The following is a 24,361-nucleotide window of genomic DNA, read 5'->3' on the forward strand; positions in this document are numbered from 1 at the left end:
ATGCAAGAAGTCAGGGCGGTTCTACCCCAGAGCAGGACGTGTGGAGCTACCTGTGCAAAGCCCCGAGCGTGGGGTCTCCCCTTCAAACGCGAGATACTCACTGCCTGGTAGCTGTCCTCATCAAACAGGGCTGCTCTTTTCAGATCAAAGGCGGTGGCACTCTAGTGACAACAACTTAGGACTTAGGCAGACAGAAACAGAAAGCAAGTGGGTGAAAGGTTACATTCCCAATCCAAGCAGCTCCCCAAAGAGCCACACCGCAAGGCTTCCTGGGTGGGGGGATCTGGGCAGACTCAAGTCCCAGCCACTGTGGTGATAAGGCAACGAAAGAGTCCAGCCATCCAAGAGCGGTCAGAAGGAAAACAGAAGTTTAATCTGGACTTGGAGAAATCTGTGGAAACACAGACATTTAAGTGGGATTTCTGTGTTGAATAAATGAGACGGGAGCATTGAAAACTGAAGCAGGCAACCAAGGAAAGAACGACTTGGTGCACAAAGTTGAGCTGAAATTTGAAGAGTGTGAATCTGTCCCAGACCTGACCTCTTCTTGCTCCTGCAAAGTGGGAGTGGACAGTAAAGAGGTCTAAAAGCATCTCTATCTGGGATGCTGGGGAAAACTGAAGGTTTGGATTCAAGGCTGCTTCTCATGAGAACCAAATGGCAGCTCTCTCGCTTCCAATTAGGGGTCTGCGTGTGCCTGACACAGTGGGAAGCCTCCTGCCACCTCCTGCATCCGACTCACAGCCAGGCAGAGAGAGGCAAAGGCCCGTGTGCAAGTGCACGGCTCCAGCTGCACTCAGGTCTCCTCTCTCCCTCATCTGCAGGGAAAGTTCAGGGTGCAAAGGCTGTGTTTCTCTTGAATTCTGCTGGCGAGCTGCTGGTGCAGCTACATTACATGGTCCCCGAACATGGTGTTCTTTTTAAAAAAGGACAGTGACAGGGGCTCCCCAATACTTTTAAATGAGTCCTCATCTGAGTGGGCTGCTGTTATCTGCTACAATTTAGAGCATCACATGTTGCTTTACGAGTCAGCTCAAAGAGGATGGGTCAGGCTGTTAGACAAAAGCTGCAGATCTGAGGCTGCTATTCCAGAGATGCCCGGGCCTACCTTCACACAGCTACGCACACCTGAACTTGCCATAGCAGAACGCCGAATGCAGATTTCAAAGGCTCTTCCCATCACAGGGAAGAAACATAAGACCTGGCATCAGAACTTCATTCTTCTGCAAAACACTTTTGAGGCTGTCTAAAAATCAGGCCCAGTTTCCTGAGTTCTTCAAGCTCCCTCACTCCACACCCATGAAGTCATGCTGTCTGTGTTCTTCAAGTGTTGGCAGTCAGACGATAGCTGCCTATTTTCTGTGAGTCAACTGCTTTGGAACTGGGGTCAGCTCCTGCCCTGGCCTCTTGTCAGCTGCAGGTGCTTAGAGGTGTCCTGTAACCTTATTCCCTCTCATCTTCTGCACAGCTTGTTTTGCGTATTAAATGAGATGATGTATGTAGAGCTAACTTGTGTCTTGTACATGACATACCGATAAACGGGTTCATATGTCATCATTATAACACAAAGTCTTGTTTCCTAAAGAAGAACAGTTTTAGGTGAAAAAAAAACAAAACCAAACCAACAACCCTGAAGCGGGCCCTGGGGTGTCATTATCTATTAAGGACATTAATTAAGCAGACATTACAAATGTATACATGACATACCACCCAGAACTTCATCAGTTACTGGAAATGTTTGCAGTGGCCCAAAGGGGCAGAGCCTCTTGATTCAGGAGAAAGCTCTTGGAAAGAAAATGGGACCTGTGCTTATTATCATCTTTCCCAAGTTGTAAACCATTCTCAAAATGTCTCCCAACATCCTAGCCAAGGATTAAGAGCCAATTCAAAATAAACCAAGGGAGGCAATACAGGGATCATCCACAATGGAAAGCAGAGAGCAGCCGCACCAGCACACCGGGATGCTCCTGTAAAGCCTTGGTCTCCTCAGCTCGTCCTGGGTCCCTCCACACATGGCGCCAGGGGCAGGATGCCAGCACAGCCTCCTTGCTACAATTGGGGTTGCAGGATGCACCTGGCCTGCTGCCTGCTTCAACAGTTGCATTGGAACATCTCAGAGAGTTGGGTCATTCAAGGTCAACCCCACAACTTCCAAAGTTGGGCCGCAGCTGACTTGGGCAGAGGACTGGAGTGTCTTGCTGGGTTGATTTGGGAAAGGGATGCCCCCAGCTTCCCTAGCTGGTTTTTACGTTCCTAGGGGAGGACAGGAGGCTGCCATGCAAGGACATGCCATATGCCTTTACCATCAACCACCACGGCTGTCAGCAGGCCTTTCTTCTTGGGGCTCAGCCGGTCGTGTGCCTGGCACTGCTGGTCCCGGAAGCTGGGCAGACCCTTGGGGCAGGGCAGGTTCTCGCAGACCGCATGTTCTACACTGGCACCCAGGCAGTGTGTGCCTCCAGGCCCAGGGCTAGAAGGAAGAAGAAGGTCTGCGTTAACCAGGTGGTGCGACCGAAGAGCAGGAGAGCTGTTTCCATCTCTCTTGCCAGGAGGAGGAGGGGAAGGGGGCAGGGCAAGGTTTCCAAAGCCACCCCCTCTCTGCTGTTACTGACCAAATGCCCACAATCCCAGACCCACACTGCCAGCATGTTTAAGTGAGCCCTCTGACAGGTGCATCTGAGAACTGCAAATCAAGGTCATATGGAAAGAGAAGGCAGTGAGTATGAGTTCGGCAAGATCCACACATTGCGTCCTTCATCTGAACTTAAAATTCGGCCATGGGTAACACTGAAAACCCAAGGGACACTTTTGGAGAGTGTGCGTGTGTGTTCTGCAGGGGTCTTCTCTGAAATGAAGACCTTTAAATGCCCCCCAGGTATACTCTGGAGGTTAAGTTTCAGGATGAGTAAATACATAGCTCGTTTACTTTATAATGAAAAGAATAAGAACAATGAGTTCACCTGCTCATGGGCTTTGAGTGGAGACCAGTTAGATCCGGGCTCCTGGGCAGGTGTGAGACCACACATGGTCAGTGCTGTGGTCTTGGGTCCCAGATGCTCTGTGCCGAGGCTGGGGTTTTAAGCCATTCTGGAGTCCCAGGCTGTGTTCACTGGCCAAGTCCACAGGTGTGAGGGCCTGGCTGGCAAAGCAGGGCTCTGCCCTGTGCTTCTGCAAGGCCCCAGGGTGTCCCTGGCAACCTGGGCAACCTCAGTGGCTCCATTCATTTCCATGACGCCAAGGTCATTGTGATGGAATAAGATTTCTTATCCGCTCCCACCCCCTGCACTTTTTACTGAAATTCAGTCTATGAAAGAAAGAAAAAAAGGGCACACATCCAAACGGTTCTGCTCAATGACTTTCCACAAATCACACACACCTGTTGGCCAAATGTCATCTGGACACATTAGCCATTTTATGTTGTGTATTTCTTTTTCTTCCTTTGCCATTTTTCCTGTTCAGAGAGCAAGGCCACCCTGTGATTGGTGCTTTAGGGGAGAGATATAACAGCAGAAGAGGGCAGAAGCCTTTGGGCTTTTGTGTCATAAAGGTCTACAGCAGGGGTCGAAAAAATGTTTCTGTGAAGGGCCAGATAGTGAATATTTTTGGTTTTGTGGGCCAAATAGTCTCCAATCACTCAACTGCCACCGTGGCACAAAAGCAGCTAGAGATAACATGTCAAAGAACAGGCATGGCTGTGTCCCAATAAAACTTTATAAACACCTGGTGGTAAGCCAGATTTGGCCCACGGGCCTTACTTTTGCCAGCTCCTGGTCTACACAGATGTCTTGGAGAAAATATCCTGAGGAGACAGGCCCCTTTCATACTTCTGTCTACCTCATATACACCAGAAAACAGTTCCCTCCCCCAGGAGAAGAAGAGATCTAGAGAGACTAAACCTACTGGTGGCCCCATAGTGGGGCCCTGAGCCCTGCTGGTCTTCAAGTTAGGCAATGGCTAACCCTCTAGAAGGTTTATGGAATCTGAGAACAGAGGGGCCTTGTGTTCTGCTTCCTGTCCAGAAGGCAAGGGAGGCATCAGTTCCAGAGAAATGATTGCATGGTGTGTTTAGGCAGAAGGGGCCTCAGACAGCCTCCCCAGGCAGCCTGGGCCAGGCACCATTTGCGGACAGAATGAATCAAATCCTGTGCCACGGAACACGGTGTGGAAGGAGCAGAGAGGGGCTGGCCCCCAAGAGCCACGTGGATCAGCAGGAGAAACATCACCCTGGCAATAAGCGAGTCCCCACGAGCAGGCACCAGAGAAGGAACGAGTGAGGCAGCAGATGCAGCATGGCACAACGTTTCAAGCTGAACTGGGCCCCCACAAAACTCTATGCAGAAGTCTTAACCTCTAGTGCTTCAGAGTGCAACTCGATTTGGAAATAGGGCCAACAGGGCACAGATAAAATTAGTTAAAATGAGGCTATACTAGAGTAGGTTGAGCCCCTAATCGAATATGAAGTGTCCTTATGAAAAGGGGACATCTGGAGATACACATACACAGGCACACACACACACACAGACAGGCAGAGAGACACATAAAGAATGCCAAACATTGTCAGCAAGCCACCAGAAGCTGGGAGAGAGGCCTGGAACAGATTCTCCCTCACAGTGCTCAGAAGAAACCAACCCTGTCGACACCCTGATTTGGACTTCCAGCCTCCAGGACTGTATGACAATAACTTTTGGTTGTTGAAGCCACCTGGTTGGGGGTCCTTTGTTATGGCAGCCCCAGGAAACTAAGGAACTGGACGACACAAGGACCAGATGCTCCTTGCGGAACTTAGATGCAGACTAAGGGAAAGCAGGGCAGACACTGAAGTCATGAGGAACACAACGTGGACTGGAAGGGAGTATAAAAATACAAATTAGGTGGGTTTGTAGAAGAATAAAGAAAGCTACATTTCCTACACACTTGAGTATAGACTGCGATTGGTGAACATCATGTGATTAACTTCCTGAGTTGTTATCGAGCTTCCTTTTACGCTTCAGTTTCCTCCCTTTCCAGTTGCTGATTTCTCCAGTTTTACATCTGCCTAACCCATATACAACAATTACCTTCACCCCGACAGTGAGGAGGTGGAGAGGAGATATGATGTGATGTGACGTAAGAGAACCGGATCCAGAAGAAAGTGGGTCTGGAGGTGGAGCACATGGGATACCACACATGCCTCGGCACACCTCCCTCCACATCTGCTTCTGCTTCTCCCTGACAACTTCTCCAACAGGCAGTCTCTATGTGGCCCCTTATCTAGCTCACAGGCCCCGTAATCCCCACTTCCCACCTCCTAACCCTCTGTCCATCTTTGAGGCCACCTCCACCCTATTTTTCCTTCCTACATGGAGCATCTCCAAATCTTGTCTGGGCCTGTGCTATGCTGTTTACCACCAACCTTATGAAATGGAGGGCTGTCTTCCTCCTGTTCCTCTTATCTGGAAGGATCTTATCTTCCAAATATCTGGGTTCTGTGTTCTCAGCAGAGAGCACTGCACAGGATGGTCTTCAATAAGCACTAGACTGAAGTGAACTATATTATCAGGGCTTATCTTAAAATGACCAACAGAGGGAATGATGTCAGGGAAGAGAGCTGAGGAGGAAGCACCAGGAATCCATTTCTCCATCCAGACAATAATCATACTGGCAAAAACTGTCTGAAGAAACTATTTTGAAACTCTGCAGTCTACTTGAAAGCTTGCAGATTCCAGGGGAAAGCCAGGTCAATTTCAGTTAATTTTGCTCAATTTCAGCCTTTAGTGTGGTAACAGTTACTGCCCATCCTTCACCCCCAAGGCAGGCAGCTATGTCTGTGCTCCTGTTGCAACTTTCTGGAGTCAGGGTGAGCAGTAAGAACCTTATCTTCCAAATATCTGGTTTCTGTGTTCTGACTGTTGATTGCTACTTTCAGTTGTTAAGGTGCAGATGCAGAAGATGGCTGACATTGCTGTAACCTCCACCAGGTGAAGTGGCTTCCAGGGGATTTCCCTCCTTTTTCCTTTTAGAAGCCAGACATTTAAGCACAAAGACATTTAAAAGCAACTTCATCTAGGACAACTTAGAAAGCCACCAGGAATGGCTAGGAAAAGATACAGGCTCAAAAAAGACCTGATAAGACCTTAAGCTTTCACTTCAGGTTGATTCGTGATCCAGAGATACCACTAAATCATAAAACAAAACAAAACACCCTGGGGAAGGGGTAGAATCTATTTCTAGAGTTACTGCATTCTAAGATTTGAATGTCTAGTTTTTAATGAAAACATCAAAAGGCACACAAAGAAACAGAAAGTATGGTTCATTCAAAAGAACAAAACGTATTGGCGGAGCCTGTCCCTGAGGAAATCCAGATGTTGGCCTTGCTAGACAAATACTTTAAAATGACTGTCTTAAAAATGCTCAGGAACCAAATGAAGGCACAGATAAAGACAGGAAGACAATCTATAAACAAAATGAGAATATCAATAAAGATACGGAAGTTAAGGAAACAAAGATAAATTTTGGAATTGAAAAGTATAAGAACTGAAATGAAAAATCCACCAGTTCAGAGAAGATTTTAGCAGGCAGAAGAAAGAATTAGCAAACTTGAATATAGGACAATTGAAATTGCTGAGTCTGAGAAGTAAAAAGAAAAAAAATGTAGAAAAGTAAGCAGAGATAATCTGCGGGACACCATCAAGTGGATCAATGTAGATACTAAGCGAGTCTCAGGAGAAAAAAGAGAGAAAGGGGTAAGAGATTATTTGAAGAAATAATGGCTGAAGCTTACCAAATGTAAAGAAAGACGTGACTCTATAAATCCAAGAAGCTCAAGAAATTCCAAGTAGGATAAAAGGCCCCATACTAACACACATTATAATTAAACTGCCAAAAGACAAAGAGAGAATCTTGAAAGCACCAAGAGAGAAGTGACATATCCCATACAAGGGATCTTCAACAAGATTATTAGCCAATTTCTCACCAGAAACCTTGAAGGCCAAAAAGAAGTGTGCTTATATACTTAAAGTGCCTAAGAACAGAACCATCAAGCAAGAACTCTACATCCACGTAACTGTCCCTCAAAAATCAAGGTGGAAATTAACACATTCCCAGATAAACAAAAAATGGAGAAAGTTTGTTACCACTAGACCTGCATTACAATAAATGTTAAAGGGAGTCCTTCAAGTTCAAATGAAAGGATACTAGATGTAACCTGAATGGAGGAGGAACAGGCTTTTCTCCCTGGTCCTGGTATGTGGCTTCTCTCGCATGCTTCTTTAGTGGCCTGTGATGCATTCCACCTCCCTGTGGGCAGCCTTCTCCTGTACTCCAGTGGGTAGCTTCCAAGCATACCAACTTTTTGGATAGATTCCTATCCTGGTTGGAGATGCAGTTTCTTCCCTTGGAACCTTTCCCTGACATCCTAAGTGTGGCTTCTCAGAGAGTCCCAGCAGTACAGAACCTCTACAAGCCTCTCCCTCATTCAGTGGGCCCCAGTTGCACCCTCTCTAACAAGGTCCAAGGAATTTCATCCCTGGACAAAACTGTGGTAGCAGCTACTGTCTGTCCTTCACAGTAGCTGTGTGTGGGTCACTGTCATATAGAACTGTTCCTTCCTTGGGTGCTCTGCCTCAGACCTAAAGACACAGGATGCTACACCTGCATCTGCTCTTCCTGTATTCTTTAGAGTTCTCTTTACCTCTTAGTAAGTTCCCATTACTCCAACCACCTGTTACAGCTAATATTTCCTTGAACTTTCCCTGATTTAAAAATATGACCACAGGAACTGATTTTCTTCAGTTTTAAGTCATTATTTTGAATGACATGAGAAAGGAGAGAAGTAATCCACTAGGTACACAATTTGCTACCTAAATAATCCCCAATTGCTATGTGGCAGGACCCCACATGCGGTCCTTCATTTTTTATGACTGTTTCTATAACACAGGGCCTCTACAGTAACATCAGTGAGGGCCTCCTGCATGTGCAGCTAACCTCTGAACAAGGTGGGGGTTAGAAATGCTGACCCCTCACATGTAGTAGAAAATCCACATGTAACTTTTAACACCCCCAAAATTAACTATTAATAGCCTATTATCAACTGGAAGTCTTACTGATCACATAATTAACACGTTTTGTAGGTTATATGTGTTTTATACTATATTCTTATAGTAAAGTCAGCTAGAGAAAAGGTTATTACGAAAATCATAAGGAAGAGAAAATGTATTTCCTACTCATTAAGTGGACGTGGATCATCATAGAGGCCTTCCTCCTCATCATCTTCACACTGAGTTGGCTGAGAAAGACGAGTTGGTCTTGCTGTCTCAGGAGCAGCAGAGACAGAAAAAAACCCATGTATAAGTGGACCTGCACAGTTCAAACCCATGTTGTTCAAGAGTCAACTGTACCTTGGTCCTGAGACAACAGAAAGAGGCACTCTCCATCTGTGGTATAGAGAAGACAGAGGAGAATCCTTGTTGGGGAGGGTGTGGCTGGCAGTTTCCACAAATGGCTTCCTGACAGAAGTTCTGGAGGAGGACTCAAAGGAGGCCCCAACTTTCCCAAGGACCCCATACTGGGCTGGGTGGATGAAGCCTGAACTGTGTGGACACGGGGGCTTCAGGAGACAGTGTGCAGGGCCAGCGAGTGCAGCAGGGGACCAAATCCCCAGAAGCAACGGGAGAGACCACCCTCACACAGTCTCAGGAGCAGAGGGCAGGGCTCTTACTCACTCTGGAAGTTGCTCTGAGCTACGCAGTAAGGAGAAAAACAAAACACATCTAGGGAGACTAAAACGACAGAAAGCCAGCTTGACAGGGCTAAAATAAAGAACAGTTAACATAAGAGATTCGTGATAGAGTTATTCCTTCCCAGGAGCTGAAGGTGGTTCTGGTCTTTCCCTCAGCCTCTCCTGTGAGGGCAGGAAGGCGCAGCCCTGCCGGGCTCCAAGGCTCCGAGGTCCCATGAGGCCTCCAGGGGAAAGCCAGCCAGTTGCAACCTCATCCTGAAATGAGGACTGATCCCTGAGGACCGGGAAGAAACTTCAAGGCAAGAGGCACTTTCACATAAACAGTGATCATAAAACAGCTGACACGCCCAGAGGGCTCCCATTTTGCTGGCCCTTCTAACCATTACTTCATTAAATCCACACACAGAATCAGAAGGTGCTCCTGACTGCACCCTTTGGGTGAGGAAATCAATGCTCCAACAGGTGACATAACCACTTGGCTGACGAGCAAGAGGTGGAGAGAAGAAATGTAGCGTGCAAGAGCTCCTGGACCCAGCAGGAACAGGCGCCCTGCCTCTGCCTCTGGGAGGGGTTGCCCATCGGCCACCACGAAGCCTGAAGGACAGCCTGACTCACTGACCAGTCATTGGGGTGTGACGGGTTTTTTAATTTGAATTTTTACTATCAATCAATAGCTTCTCGTTTTTCTGTTCTAGGACTTTTTTTTTTTTGGACAGTCTTGCTCTGTCGTCCACACTGGAGTGCAGTGGTAAGATCTCGGCTCACTACCACGTCCGCCACCTGGGTTCAAGTGATTCTTGTGGGTCAGCCTCCCGAGTAGCTAAGATTACAGGTGTGCGCCACCACGCCTGGCTAATTTTTTTGTATTTTTAGTAGAGACGGGATCTCACCATGTTGGCCAGGTTAGTCATGAACTCCTGGCCTCAGGTGGTCCACCCGCCTTGGCCTCCCAAAGTGCTGGGATTATAGGCATGAGCCACTGTGCCAGGCCTGTTCTAGGACTCCTAAACATGAATAAAAAAGAAGCTTAGATACAAAACCAAATGGCTTGCGTGGGTACTTCACAAGAAAAGGATATCCAAATGGCAAATAAGGAGACAGATGTTCAGCCTCACTGTTGATGAGGAAAGTACCAATTCCCCAGCCAGATACTGCTACACACGCATCAGAACGGCCAAAACCAGAGAGAATTACTGACAACACTGGTGTCAGCGAGGACATGGGGCAAGTAGAAAGCCACCACAGCCACGGCAATGGAGATGGCACGGCCATTCTGCAAAGATGGCAGCTGTTACGTGGTCACACATGCGCGTCCCAGGGGCCAGCAACTGCCCTCCCACCGCACTGACACATATCTGCACGTGTGCCCCAACACACATGCTCGACCGTGATAAGCAATACTGTGCACAGAGCTGTGCTTCTTTGTATATTCTAACATCATAAGTTTGTTTAAAAATAAGCAAAAGAGTAAGGTAGAGAGGCTTTGGTGAGAAACTGAAAGCGTGGAGAGAAAGGTGAGCTCTACCCCAAAATTTCCCAAGCGCCTGCAGAACAAGGACCATCTCCTGCTGAAGTGGAGTCCTCGGTGCCTTGATAGACACAAGCGCAGAGCAGAGAAGCAGCAAAGGTTTGCTGAGATCAACAGGATCACATGGCAGAACATCTGCCTCTTTCTTTGAGAGTGGATGGACAGGTAGAATCAAGATAGGCTGGAAGAGAAAGATGCCACTTTTTATTTTCAGGTTTGCTGTATTAAATGAAGACAGACCAGAAGATAAAGTCACAACAGCAGTTCGGACCAGCTTCACCATCCAGAGACACAGGACGCTCAGTACAAAGCTGGCAGTTCTGGTCCCTGCCCTGGCTGCCCCTGGCTCTGTGAGCTCTGAGAAGGGAGCAGGGCAAAGCCATTGGGTTTCAGAAGTGCTGCGAGCTGCTAACGCACCCTCAGGGCAGCAGACATCCCAGTTTTAAGGCCTCCTGTGAAAGGTGTCCAAGTAACACATGTAACTTATGCTTCAGTGTAGAATACTTAAATTTTTAAAAATTATCCATATGAATGCCAGATCGCTGGCACATCGAAAGCACACAGATGGGGTTTCACTGTGGAAGCAAAAACCAATTACAGGCACATAACCTTACACCAGCCATCCTCCCGCCGTCTTAGCAGGCTAGCTGCCTTCCTCTCCCTTTCTGGTGCACGTGAGCTGCACCTCATGGTGACCCTGCTCTGTCCCAGCTCTGCACTCCACTCGCCTGCCCGTGCTGCATCTGCTGGGATGCAGCTGGCTTTTCACACAAGTGCATCTGAGCCTTCCTCTCCCCTCCCTCCCCAGCTCTTCCCCACACACAAACTGTCGAGGGGTAACAGAAGGTAAATTAGAGATGCATTTTCTACCTTGCATCTGCTGGGATGCAGCTGGCTTTTCACACAAGTGCATCTGAGCCTTCCTCTCCCCTCCCTCCCCAGCTCTTCCCCACACACAAACTGTCAAGGGGTAACAGAAGGTAAATTAGAGATGCATTTTCTACCTTGTAGTCTTCTGACGTGACTCCCACCAACAGTAACATAAATTATAGCAGGAAAGGACGGGCCTAGGAAGTTGGTTTGGAAACACAGATGGTCCCTAAGGCCTCCACGTCAGCTAGCAAAAAATAAAAATTCCAAGAGCTGTGAAGACCAAGACTAAAAAAAATAATTGTGTGTGGGGGGAGTCTCTTGCCAGTATTTTTGGACAGTGAATAAACCAGCTGCAGAAGACGGGGAGCAGAGCCAGGAATATAAAGTGAAGGGGGTGAGAAGGGGGTCGTGAGAGTGTTCCAAGCCTGAGACCTACATAGCAGTGAGTTTGGGACATCCTTGTGAAATCTCCAGGCAGCAGGCCTGGTGATTTAAGGAGTGAGATGGGGAGAGGACGTTGTTTTCGTCAGAGCTTGGCTCTGAGGCCCTGGTCAGCTGCGCTTTGTAACAATCACTACATCAGGGCATCCTACAGAAGCAGGCTGGAGGCTGCAGCCTGGACATCATAAAACACGCCACATCCTGCGTCTCTTTGGGAAGCCCCCGAGATGGCTGGTAATTCACCCACCCAAGGCCTGTCCCGCCTCTTCCCATTCACCTGGGCTGGATCCATGGAGGCAAGAAACTCCATAGAAAACTACATGGGGAAAAGGAGCATGTTGTTTTCATTCACAACAGAAAACGGAGCTACACTGCCACTGCGAAAGATCGAACAGACTACCAAGGTGTAAATATTATAGGAGCAAAAAGGTATCACTTCTCTTACTGGGGAGAAACAAGGCTGGGTTCCGTGTTGAAGCTTGTTCTCAAGGTGATGCCGAGCACCCCAGGCTGTGAGCTGCCACCTTGCTGGAGAAGGGCAGGCACAACAGGTGACAGATAGGCCTCATGTGGCCGTTTCTAGCATCTGGGCCTCGGTGAGGGGAGACGATACAAGGGCATGAGGCTTACCTGGTGGTCTGTCACTTTTGGCCTAATTGTTTATGATTACCTTTGTGTTTCAGTGAAAAAATCATATTAGGGATGTGTTTTGGAGTCACTGGGATTGCAGAGATATTGGTTTTCTGGGGCAAGTGCACGTCCAGGCAGGAAGGCAGTCAGCACATTTTATGGAGTGGCCGCTCTGCTGTAGGCACGGAAGGCCGCATGGTGTCCAAACAGGTGCGGCCTGTCCTGGGCCTGCACAGAGCTCGGCTCAAAAGCCAGTGGGGAAGACACAGTCAAAACAAGTGAGCAAATACATAACAACAATAACAGCTGTTATAACACGTGTAACGTAAGGAAGAGGTGCTGAGGGAGAGTTAAGCAGCACCCCATTTTAAGCAGGCTGTCGGGGACAGAGATCTCTTGAGAAGACATTTACATTAAAACTCAAAGAAAGGAAAAGGCAAGTTAAGGAAAGGGAAGACAGCACTGGGGAGGGTCCTGGGGTTAGAATGCTGTGGCCGAGAGCACAAAGGAGGCTTCGAGGCTGCAGGGGGCTGAATGGTGGGTCCCCTCGGCCTCAAAAGACAGGTCTACTTGGAACCTGCAAATGAGACCTTATTTGGCAAAAGGGTCTTGGCAGATGTAATTAAGCTAAGGATCTGGAGATGAGACCATCCTGGATTTGGGTGGGCCCTAAATCCAATGACAAGTGTTCTCCTAAGGGCGGAAAAGGTGAGAGGACACACAGAGAAGAGACCACATGAAGTCAGAGGCAGAGATGGAGGTGATGCGCCTCCAAGCCAGGGAAGGCCAAGGGTTGCCGGGAGCCACGAAACGGATTCACCTTTGGAGTTTCAAGAAGGAAGCAGCTGTGCTGACACCTTGATTTTGGACTTCTGGTTTCTAGAACTGGGCTCCAAACCTGGCCTGCCACTGCCTCGTGTGTGACGTTGGGCAAGTTACCAAACTTCAATATGATTCTATTTTTTGTTTATTTGTTTTGTTTTGAGATGGAGTCCCACTCTGTCACCCAGGCTGGAGTGCAGTGGCGTGATCTCAGCTCACTGCAAACTCCACCTCCCAGGTTCAAGCGATTCTCCTGCCTCAGCCTCCCAAGTAGCTGGGATTACAGGCACATGTCACTACACCTGGCTAATTTTCGTACTTTTAGTAGAGACAGGATTTCACCATGTTGGCCAGGCTGGTCTTGAACTCCTGACCTCAGGTGATCCACCTGCCTCAGTCTCCCAAAAGTGCTGGAATTACAGGCATCAGCCACTGGGCTCGGCCCCCGATACAGTTTTTTTTTTTTTTTCTGTACACAGTTTTTTTTTTTTTTTCTGTACAATGAAGATAAAAATAATACCTCTCCCATGGGGCTGCATTCAATAATTTCCTACATAAATGCCTAAGAGAACCCAGCGTGTGGTGCAGGTCTGCTGCATTCACCACCCTTTTCATGAGCAGACGTGGAGGAGGCACAAAGGACGTAAGAGGAAACTGCATGGACTCAGGGGCTTTGGACTCAAGCAATGCAAGGATGGTGTTGCTGTTTACCGAGAGGGGAGATGTGGGCTAGGAGTAGAGGTCCCAGTTTAGAAAGGGTCCTGTTTGAAGTGTCTGGGAGAGAACCAAGAGGAGTTGGTAGGACTGCATCTCTTCTGGGTAGGCAGGGATTTTATCTGTCTTTGCTTCTCACTACAGGCCCATACCTAGCAGAGTTCAGGCCCTGGCAAGGTTTACTGAAGGCTTCACATTGGAAAGGCTTCATCAGGAAGGGGTGTGCGGCTGGGAGGAGTGAGAATGCTGCAGGCTCTTTCTGTTCCTTCTGCCATCGCCCTGCCCCACAGGACGATGCTGCTGGACAAAAGAGATTGGATGTGAAGGTACATCAATGACTGTAACAATCTGACGTGCTGAGACCCACAAACCCTCAGCTGTCTGTGTTCCGAGGCCCTGCAAATTCTCCGATTCCTCAAGGATAAAATACAGGAAAAAGCAAGGGAGAGAACAGCCACGACTATCATGGCGAGGGAGAGGGAGGACCTGATGAAGAAGAAGAGTGAAAGATTTTCACAACTTTGTGATTTACAGAACAGCCTCCCTCCTGGGGCCATGGGACCTGGAGGAATGGGGTGAGAATCCCAATGCAAGAAACCTCATGGCAGGGCAGGCCAGCGACAGTATACTAATGCAGATGTCTGAACTGGGTGGTGTTTAGGATCCTCCCAGAGCAAAATGCCCCTGTGGTATCCCAGAGCAACCATGGGTGGGCAGAGCAGGAAGCAGTTCAGATGGTGGCGGGGTCCCGCCAAGACATGAAGGCAAAAAGCTCTGGAAAGCCTTGTCTTCGGGCTACCAATGCCGGGGAAGCCCTAGCTAATGTCATCCCGAGAAGGCAGACAACACCAGTTCCCTTCAAAGAGGCACCTATGGCATTTGCACAGCGTTGATCACTTCTTATTCTTGCAAGCGTTGCCCTCGCCTAGAGACAATTTAAACGTTGACAATCTCAGGACACTGGCTCCTTCAGACATTCAGAGGTTCTGATATCCTCCTGCTATGATGTTTACTGGGTGTCACCTGTTATGAGATAAGACACATAACGTGCCAAGAAGACCAGTCTTCCACTAGGACCCACAAACTCCAATCACAAACGTGGAGCACCCATGACAACCACAATCCCTGCAAATTTCTCTCTGTACTTAACAAAGCCTTAGGCAGGGAAGGGCAACTGGTACCATCCCCGTTCTTCTGTGAGTGCTAATAACAAGAGGGGCTGCTTATTAAATACACACCAAGGACTTTCTGCGCATTCCCATGAATTCTTCCAAGTTTTAGATGAAGAGACAAGTACCAGCCGTCAGCACTATAAGAAGTCATGGTGGCAGCCAGGCACAGCAGCTTACACCTGTAATCCCAGCACTTTGGGAGGACAAGGTGGGCAGATCACATGAGGTCAGGAGTTCGAGACCAGCCTGACCAACATGGAGAAACCCCATCTCTACTAAAATTACAAAATTAGCCGAGTGTAGTGGCGCATGGCCGTAATCCCAGCTACTCGGGAGGCTGAGGCAGGAGAATCACTTGAACCTAGGAGGTGGAGGCTGTGATGAGCCGAGATCGCGCCACTGCACTCCAGCCCGGGCAACAAGAGCGAAACTCCGTCTTAAAAAAAAAAAAAAAGTCGTCATGCTGGGATTTGATTTGTCTGTCCTGGCTTTGAAGCCTGGCTCTTCCCACTGTACCATGTCAGCTCCCTCTAGTGGGCAGAACTAAGGCCAGGGAACAGAAGAGTCTTCAGGTCACATGACCATTAACCAACAAGGTCAGGCCCAATGCCATGACTCCAAACCCAACCCTCTCTTCATGGGGCCAGAGGTCAAACTATTAACTTCAACATAGAGGAATGCAAAAACTGCAACCACCTATTAATTTCCCACCATTTAGCTAAACAGGGTTTCTAATCATCTACCCATCTATGCCCTTAATTAAGAAGTCATTCCTGGGTTGGGCATGGTGGCTCACACCTGCAATCCCAGCATTTTGGGAGGCTGAGGTGAGCAGATCACGTGAGGTCAGGACTTCGAGACCAGCCTGGCAACATGGCGAAACCCCATCTCTACTAAAAATACAAAAATTAGCTGGGAGTTGCGGCGCACTCCTGTAATCCCAGCTACTTGGGAGGCTGAGGCAGGAGAATCACTTGAACCAGGGAGGCAGAGGTTGCAGTGAGCTGAGATTGCGCCACCGCATTCCAGCCTGGGTGACAGAGTGAGGCTCCATCTCAAAAAAAAAAAAAAAAAAAAGTCATTCCTAACAGACTAAACAACTATGTGCCCAGCACTCTGCTGGGTGCTAGAGGGAAATGTTTTAATATGACATAATTAACACATAATGCCAATTCTTATAGCATTGCTGTGAAAATGGTGTTCCTGTCACTGACTAAACTAGGAGCATAATCCTTCCTTTAATCCAGAGGTTCCAACATTGGCTGCTGTTGGAGTCACCTGGGAAGATAAAATATCCAATTCCTGGGTCCCACCCTTAGTGTTCTGTGATTTGATCAGTCTGGGGTATGACCTGGGCATCAGGATTTTTAAACATAAGAGGCATTTGCTAATTATCCATCAACAGGACTTAATTGTGGAGATTTCTTTATAGTCATTATTTAGAACTTGCTCATTTTCAAAATCGAAGTGCTGCAACTGCTGACACACAAGGCATAAAACAGACCATTAAAAGAAATGGTAAGAAATGGGAAGCTTCATTTGACCCAGCAATCCCATTGCTGGGTATATACCCAAGGATTATAAATCATTCTACCATAAAGACACATGCACACGTATGTTTACTGCGGCACTATTCACAATAGCAAAGACTTGGAACCAACCCAAATGCCCATCAATGATAGACTGGATAAAGAAAATGTGGCACATATACACCATGGAGTACTATGCAGCCATAAAAAATGATGGGTTCATGTCCTTTGCAGGGACATGGATGAAGCTGGAAACCATCATTCTCAGCAAACTAACACAGGAACAGAAAACCAAACACTGCATGTTCTCACTCATAAGTGGGAGCTGAACAATGAGAACACATGGACACACGGAGGAAAACATCACATACCGGGGCCTGTCAAGGGGTTGAACGGCCAGGGGAGGGACAACATTAGGAGAATTACCTAATGTAGGTGACGGGTTGATGGGTGCAGCACACCACCATGGCACGTGTATACCTATGCAACAAACCTGCACGTTCTGCACATGTACCCCAGAACTTGAGTATTAAAAAAAAAAAAAAAAGAAAGAAATGGGAAACTTCAAGAAGACAAGGGAAAAATCTGTGGTGATGGAATTATCATCATTGAGCCCAAAATCGATTCCTGAGTTTCCTGGGACAAATGTATAAAGGTGACAGGAAAGGTCATGGTGTCATTAGAGTCAATAAAAAGAAGCCGAAGAGAAAAAAACTAAAACACTTTTTTTTCTAATAGTTATAGGAGGACCCATGAAAAATATTAGGATGAGGAAGACAGCTGAACCCAGATACTCTGTGACTCATGAACCACCAGGCTGCTCCCACATCAGCAGACAGCCAATGTGGAATGACCCTAGACTTGGTAAACCACGGGCAGGCTGCAGGAACTGTAATACAGCTGTCTCCGAAAACCTTTCCACTGGGGCCCAGGGAAGGAATGAGGGAGTCAGCTCACCCCAGACTCTACTGTATCCATGTTCACAGAAAGAGCAATTTCAGCTGAGATGTCATTTGACACACACGAGGCCCCTGCACCCTGGACCTTGGCTGGGTTTCATTTTCCTTATCTTCTAATGCTCAGCGGGAGACAGACCCCGCTTTGTGTGAGGCAGCGAGAGCTGCTGTTGGGAAACTCCACTCGTGGCACGTTGGGGTATGGCTGGTCAGGGGACTTACGGGGGGTTGTCACATTTCCTCTGCCGGAAGCGGGCTCCCGTCCCACATGTTCGGCTGCACATGCTCCAGGCGCCCCACGGGCTCCAGTCTCCGTCCACGTGCTCCGGGATGGGCGTCTTGCTCACGCACTCCCCGGCGCGGCACCACTGAAACACAGCGGGGAGGGTTGGGGCCCAGGCACTCAGCAAAGCTGCTCACTCCAGCCCGCCAGGCCCCAAAATGCCATGCTGCCAAAAACCCATTTGCTAAATTTACATAAAAATACAGTCTATTTCAGGGTTTGCATGTTTGCTAATTTGAGTGACATGCCTTACTTACTCAAACTGACACTCATATCCCTGTAGGGTTTGGATTTTGCCCTCAACTTTCAGATGGATGTGCTCCATTGGGATTTTCTAAATCCCAGGAAAAGGATTAATCTACATGGCTCATGAAGAGACCTGGGTTTCTGCAAACTTTGTTTGATGTGTGTTTCTCGCTGGGAGGCGGCATGCCCCGGTTGAGGTTTTGAACTTGAGAGTTGGGTTTGCTGCTTGGCGATGAACAGCCAGCTCCACGTGAGGGAACCTTGGTTCTTTCTGAGGATAACTCAAGGCCAGCCCTATAAAACAATTTCTCAAAGTGCACAGCACAGACCCTGAGGTGCTAGATGTGATTTTTGTGGTTCCCAATCATGGCATCAGAACAAAACTTTACTCCCTTTTCAACTCTTTCAATTCTTGCAATAAGACTGGAGAGAGGTCCTGTGGCTGCAGGTCCCAAACACCCCTTCTCTCCAACACCTCCCCATCTCTCCTGCACATGAGGAACAGGCTCACTCTTTCAATATTTAGCTAGAATTGGATAATACTGTTCTCACTGAATTATTTTTACGAGCGCCTACTGTGTATGGCAGGTGATGTTGTTTTTCCATTTAAAATATACTGGTGAAAGTGTTCCTTTTAAGTAAATTTCCTTACATGATGAAAGGAGTTAATCTAACAAAAATATTAAGTAAATGATACTTGTATCCTATAAGAAAAAGGAATGAGGTGATGTAGGCACCACTCTGTGCCCAGAGTGGCCTCCATGGGCATTTCTGTGGTGCCTGGGGGATGTTTCAGGGGCTCCTAAGTAGAGTACAGATTGTGTTTCAGAAGAGGTGCCAGCTGCCTGTGAGATGTGGAGCTGCCTGTCGGGGGCAGTGGGAAGCCAGAGGTTACCTTGTCTGCCCCACACTCAGTGCCATCCAGGGGAGGGTCCAGCTTGGTCTTGCAAGACGTGTCTCCTTCTACCAGGCACCACAGTCCAGCGCACATCAGATGCTGCAGGACAAGGGAAGGAACCATAATTGTGGAGAACACCCACACTCACAGGTCACAGCTGGGGTCAGAGGTATGGCCCAACCACTGTTTCAAATTTGGGATTCGAAACGTATGGGGAAGCCAGAGGGTCATAAGTCTGTATGTCCAAAATATCAGTGCATCACTTGAACTGGCTCATTTAGCACAACAAAATTCTGTGCATCTACTCCTAGGAGGGCTTGTCTCACGGAGTTGAGTTCAACAGCTCCAACAACCACCAAGGGCCTAGGAGATATCAGAGGCACAGCCCTGGCCAGGAGCAGCAGCCCCTGCCTCCCAGGAGTGATGAGCAAACAGACATCTTCCATTTACAGCAGTGAGGGGTGAGGCAGATACCCAGGGGCTGTCTAGGGGACACAGGAAAAGGATCTAACCAAACCTCATCAGGGAGGGCTTGCTGGAAGAGGCAGCTCTGAAGTCAAGGCCAGACGGGTAGGCAACCATTGTGAGGCCAAGAAGTGACAGCCCAAAGGGCCACGAAGGGCTGGTACCCCGACAGGGTTACAGGGGCAACCTTCTGTTCTCCCTGCAGTCACCTGTTTCTAACTCAGCTGAGCTTTGCACAATTTTTTATAGTATTTTACCTACAGAACTTCCAGAACATCTACAAATAAACAATTAAAATAATTCCACTAAAACAGGAATTGGCATTTAAACACACAGACTCCCAATTGTATCATTAGGAAATCTGGGCATCGACAAAGTGCTCAGAAGGAGACAATTTATCAAAATCATGAAAGCAGACACAGCCAGAGTCCTCTCTGAAGGAACCACATGCAGACAGTGACCTCAACCATAAAAGACAGGAGCTGGATAACTCCCTACCCGCCCGGGGGACAGAGAGATGATACTGAGGCAAGTTCTACACGCCTCTCAGAGGGTCCTGGGGCAATGGCCCCGCTGCCAACAGCAGTCACTTACTCATGATTGCACCTTTCTTGACTGCTGTCTCCCTCACCCCTTCACAGTGCTTCCTAGGATCACTTCCCAGATAAACTACTTGCACCCAAATCCTGGCCTCACAGTCTGAAAATTGAGAACAGATGTACTTAAAGATCTTGTGAAGACGCAGTGATTCCAGGATGACAAACCCAATCGTGGCTAAAAGGCCCAAGTTGGAGCAGGAAGACATCACCCTGGAGGGTGTGGCCAGGGACCTGCTGCTTCACACTGAGCAGGATGAAAATCAAGGACCTCCTGCAGCTGGTGCAGGGTGGTCACCGTGTGGTTTGCAAAGGGTGTCGTGCTCAGTTTAGAGGTCTGCTCTTCCAAGCAATCTCAAACATCTGCATAGAATAGACACACAACTCTGCTGTCTAAAATCAAACAATTTGTAGAAGTTGAAGGGATAAAAATAAGAGAAAGGGAAGGAAGGCAGAGCTGGAGGGAGCTTTTAAAGAGAGCTAAGAAAAGCCCACAGCTCCTTCTCATTTTTCACGTATGTTGGAGTTGATCTGTGCCCTTTAGGAAGTGGATGGCTCAAGTGGAATACTGCACATGGGGTTCAGAAAAGCCTGCATGTTCCCATGATTGTTCATCCCTCAAAGGAATGGTAAAGAGATGAGAGCCCCAGTGCAGCACAGCTGGTCCTATAAAGACCAACTGCACCTCATCAAATGTTTGATTCCATGCACTCTGACCTGCGAGCTCTTTGACACTGTGGCGTCCATGTGTGGACACGTGCTCACAAGACAAGGCTGACCCAGGGGGAGAATTTATGGGACAGGAGCACTTGGGATTAGGAGAAATGACCACTCCATCAGGAGAAAGAGGAAGAAGGTGCTGTCAACTGTTTGTTATGGATTTTATAGACAGGGCTTTCTCATGAAACTTTTCTAACCACCAAAGAAAAGAAGAATGAGGTTAGACAAAGATTTCTTAAACAGAACACAAAAAGGACTAACGATAAAGTAAGAAAACTAATGAATTACACCATATTAAAATTAACAACTTTTTTTTTTTTTTTTTTTTTTGAGATGGAGTCTTGCTCTGTTGCCCAGGCTGGAGTGCAGTGGTGTGATCTCGGCTCACTGCAAGCTCCGCCTCCCGGGTTCACGCCATTCTCCTGCCTCAGCCTTCTGAGTAGCTGGGACCACAGGCACCCGCCACCACACCTGGCTAATTTTTTGTATTTTTAGTAGAGATGAGGTTTCACCGTGTTAGCCAGGATGGTCTCGATCTCCTGACCTCGTGATCCGCCCGTCTCAGTCTCCCAAAGTGCTGGGACTACAGGCATTAGCCACTGCGCCTGGCCAAAATTAACAACTTCTGTTTACCAAAAGGCAACTGTAAGAACACAAGAATATATTTGTAATACATAAGAGATTTGTAATGTGTAAAACCAACAGTGTTTGTATCCAAAACATGATTTAAAACAACAAAAAACTCCTGTAGATCAATTAAGAAAAAGACCCAGTAGAAAAATGGGCATCAGTCTTGAACAGACACTTCATAAAAGAGAATGTTTAAATGGCTAGTAAACATATGAAAAGGTGCTTAGCTTCTTTAGTCATCAGGGAAGGCAAATTACAACCACCATTAGATACCTTGACACAGCAGCCAGAATGGGTAGAATGAAGAAGATGGAGAGCACCGCTCATTGGCAACAATGAGGCACAATGGATCCTCTTGGATGCTGAGAATGAGATTTTAACTTGGTTCAACAGCTTTGGAAAACTTTGGCAGTATTTGCTAAAGTTGAAGACACACACATTCTAATACCCAGCAATTCGAATCCTAAGTATGTAATGAAAAAAATGTGTATGTGTTCACCAAAGACATAGTGAAGAAAGTTCACTGAAATACTATTTGCATTAGTTCCATGTTGGAAACAACCCAAATGCCCATCAAGAGCAGAACAGATGAACGATGGTATATTAGAACAATGGACTACTGTATGATTTCATTTACACACATTTCAACAACAAGAAATATAAACCTACAGTGTTGCGAGTCAGGATAGTGGCTACCTTTGTCGTCAGCTTAAGATAAAAGAAAACGGGAATGACAGCAAAGGAGAAGTTAGCACTGCAGTGTCTCATTCAAGCTTGGCCACTGGCACTGCTCTCTGCGCCCAAGCCAAGTCCTCACCATTCTTGTGATACATTTTCACTACTGAACAGATGCGGTGACTACACGAATGCTTGTCATCACCTTGATGCCTTCTAGATCAACAGCCTGCATTCATGTCATGCATTGCAAATGACAAAGTGCTCTGGTTCCTGTCATCCTGAGCCTCATGGCAGCCCTGGGAGGCAGGCAGGAGGGGGCTTTCTCTATTTTTTCCACTTTTCCAATGAGGAGGTCAATGTTTGTGAAGGTCACAGAGTCTGAGCTGGGTTAGAAGCACAAGACTCATAAAGAAGAGAACTAAAGTGATATAAAAGAAAAGGCATTTGAATATAAATTCAAGACCCTCAACTGAAATGATGGAAGGTCTTATTCTCAGATTGCAAAGCAAAGCCCCAAGAAAAAATGGTGCAAAATAATGAGCCCAGAGGCATGTCCTGATAAAATTACTGGGTTTCAAAGATAAACCAGAACACTCTTTGGGTAGCCAGCACAGATAATGGCAAAAGAGCTCGGGCTGTGCAGATGTCTTTGCAGCAGCCTCTCTCTACAGGCACTGGAGTGAGTGATGCTGATATAGACACAAGGAAAGGCAGAACATGTGGCCCAGGAAATTTATATCAACTAAATGCTTGCTCAAGTACTTAGGCAATGGAAAAAAGTTTTTGAACTTACAAGTAGTTAAATCCTTTTCTGGAGAAGTTACCAGAGGACGACCTTTGGCCAACTAAGAAATGACAGAAGAACCCACAGAAAATGGGCCAGCAGTAAGCACTGATCAAAGTACTGATTGAAACCAACGTAGGAATGGGAGTTAGAGAACAGAATGCATGGGATGGAAACCCAGACAAGGCAGAAATGGCAGAGAGAAGAACCGGCTGGGAAGAAGGTGCACTGGGGTAGGAGCCGCGGGAGGCTCTCTATATGTACATCAATGTCTTTATCTTTTCTAGCTGGGGAAAGAGCAAAATATAACAGATAAAATGTGAAAACTGAGATATAAGAACTTTCAAAGGTAAAATGTTAAGCACAAAGAAAAATAACAGAATTGGGTGGTGGAAGGAATGAAAGGGTGGGGCTTGGAGGTGGAGATGCATTCATCATGCTCAGGCAGCAGGCACCCTAAAGAGAAGGGTGACTGATGGATGAGCCTTCTGCTTTCAGCGAATAGCAGACTTTGTGGCAGACAGGGCTGCTCTTCCAGTACACAACAGCTGGGTACCATAATAAAGGATAGTTCCTACTGCTGAGCTCACCCCCAAGTAAAGGAAATATCCGAGGAAGCAAATACCAAACCCATACCCAGCTGTCTTTATACATATACACTACTGTATACCAATCTATGATGAGCACATGCAAGGGTGGGTTCCCCAAAGGGCAGGTGTTGGTTGCCAACACCAACACCCACCTTTTCACTGCCAACACCAACACCCACCCTTTCACTGCCAACACCAACACCCACCCTTTCATTTCTTCTACCACCCAATTGTGCTATGTTTTCTTTGTGGTTAACATTTTACCTTTGAAAGTTCTTACATCTCAGCTGGCACTACAGTTGGGAGAAGTCATCTGGGGCTGGCCTATCTCAGATGGAACAAGGTCAGGAGATCTATCTGAGACACCCAGGTTAAACCAGGGAATCTGGAAGGGTGTTTACCAGTTCTGAAAAGGCTAGAAGCAGCCCCTTCTCAGAAAAAGGGGTCCTGGTTGAAACAAATTTAAGTTCTCCTAAAGAGAGCAATTTAGGATCTCAGAATTCCATGGTTATGTCCAATAAAGTATAAACCCACAATCAAACATGGTAATGTGAGTGATGGTCAGCAGCAACAACAAACAGAAGATTTAAACTGCCAAGGTGTTTAGGTAATAAAATTGTCAGATACAGAATTTATAGTAACTATCTATAAAGAAATGGAAGACGAGATTACTTAAACAAGCTAGCAGCAAGATATTAACACTGTTGAATATAAGAAACTGGAAATAACATTTAAAAATGAAATATATAATTGTTGAAGAAAATCAATGGATTTTGACAGCCCTGAATGACAGAATTTGTGACTAGAAAACAGACCTGAAGAAAGTATCCAGAATGCAGGCTGCAGAGAAAAGGCGGTGGGGAATATAAAAGATGGGTTAAGAGATCCGAAGAACCAAGTGAGAAATACTGATGTATGTGTCTAATCAGACCCAGAAAGAGAGAGTAGAAAGAGTGGGGCAGAGACAATATTTGAGAAGAAAACAGCTGGAACAGAACACATGCCATGTAGAATAAAGACATTCTCCACTTAGGGGCAGGAGGCAGTGTTCTACTATGGCCGCAATCATCTCTGTCTCTTAATATCACAC

The 24,361-nt window shown here is 47.1% G+C and overlaps 1 protein-coding gene across 4 annotated transcripts in view; it reads right to left on the bottom strand.

The window, feature by feature from the left end:
• The window catches only part of ADAMTS17 (ADAM metallopeptidase with thrombospondin type 1 motif 17), a 368,411-nt gene that overhangs the window by 143,985 nt on the left and 200,065 nt on the right, over positions 1-24,361 (bottom strand). For all 4 annotated transcript variants that reach the window (XM_063653072.1, XM_063653073.1, XM_063653074.1 and 1 more), the window contains exons 11-13: positions 18,806-18,907; positions 17,604-17,749; positions 2,304-2,470 (exon numbers count right to left, since the gene is read on the bottom strand). In XM_063653072.1, the coding sequence (XP_063509142.1) occupies positions 2,304-2,470; positions 17,604-17,749; positions 18,806-18,907 (415 nt within the window). The remainder of the gene's footprint in view (positions 1-2,303; positions 2,471-17,603; positions 17,750-18,805; positions 18,908-24,361) is intronic.

This window comes from Pongo pygmaeus, chromosome 16, assembly GCF_028885625.2.
Source record: "Pongo pygmaeus isolate AG05252 chromosome 16, NHGRI_mPonPyg2-v2.0_pri, whole genome shotgun sequence".
Taxonomy (NCBI): domain Eukaryota; kingdom Metazoa; phylum Chordata; class Mammalia; order Primates; family Hominidae; genus Pongo; species Pongo pygmaeus.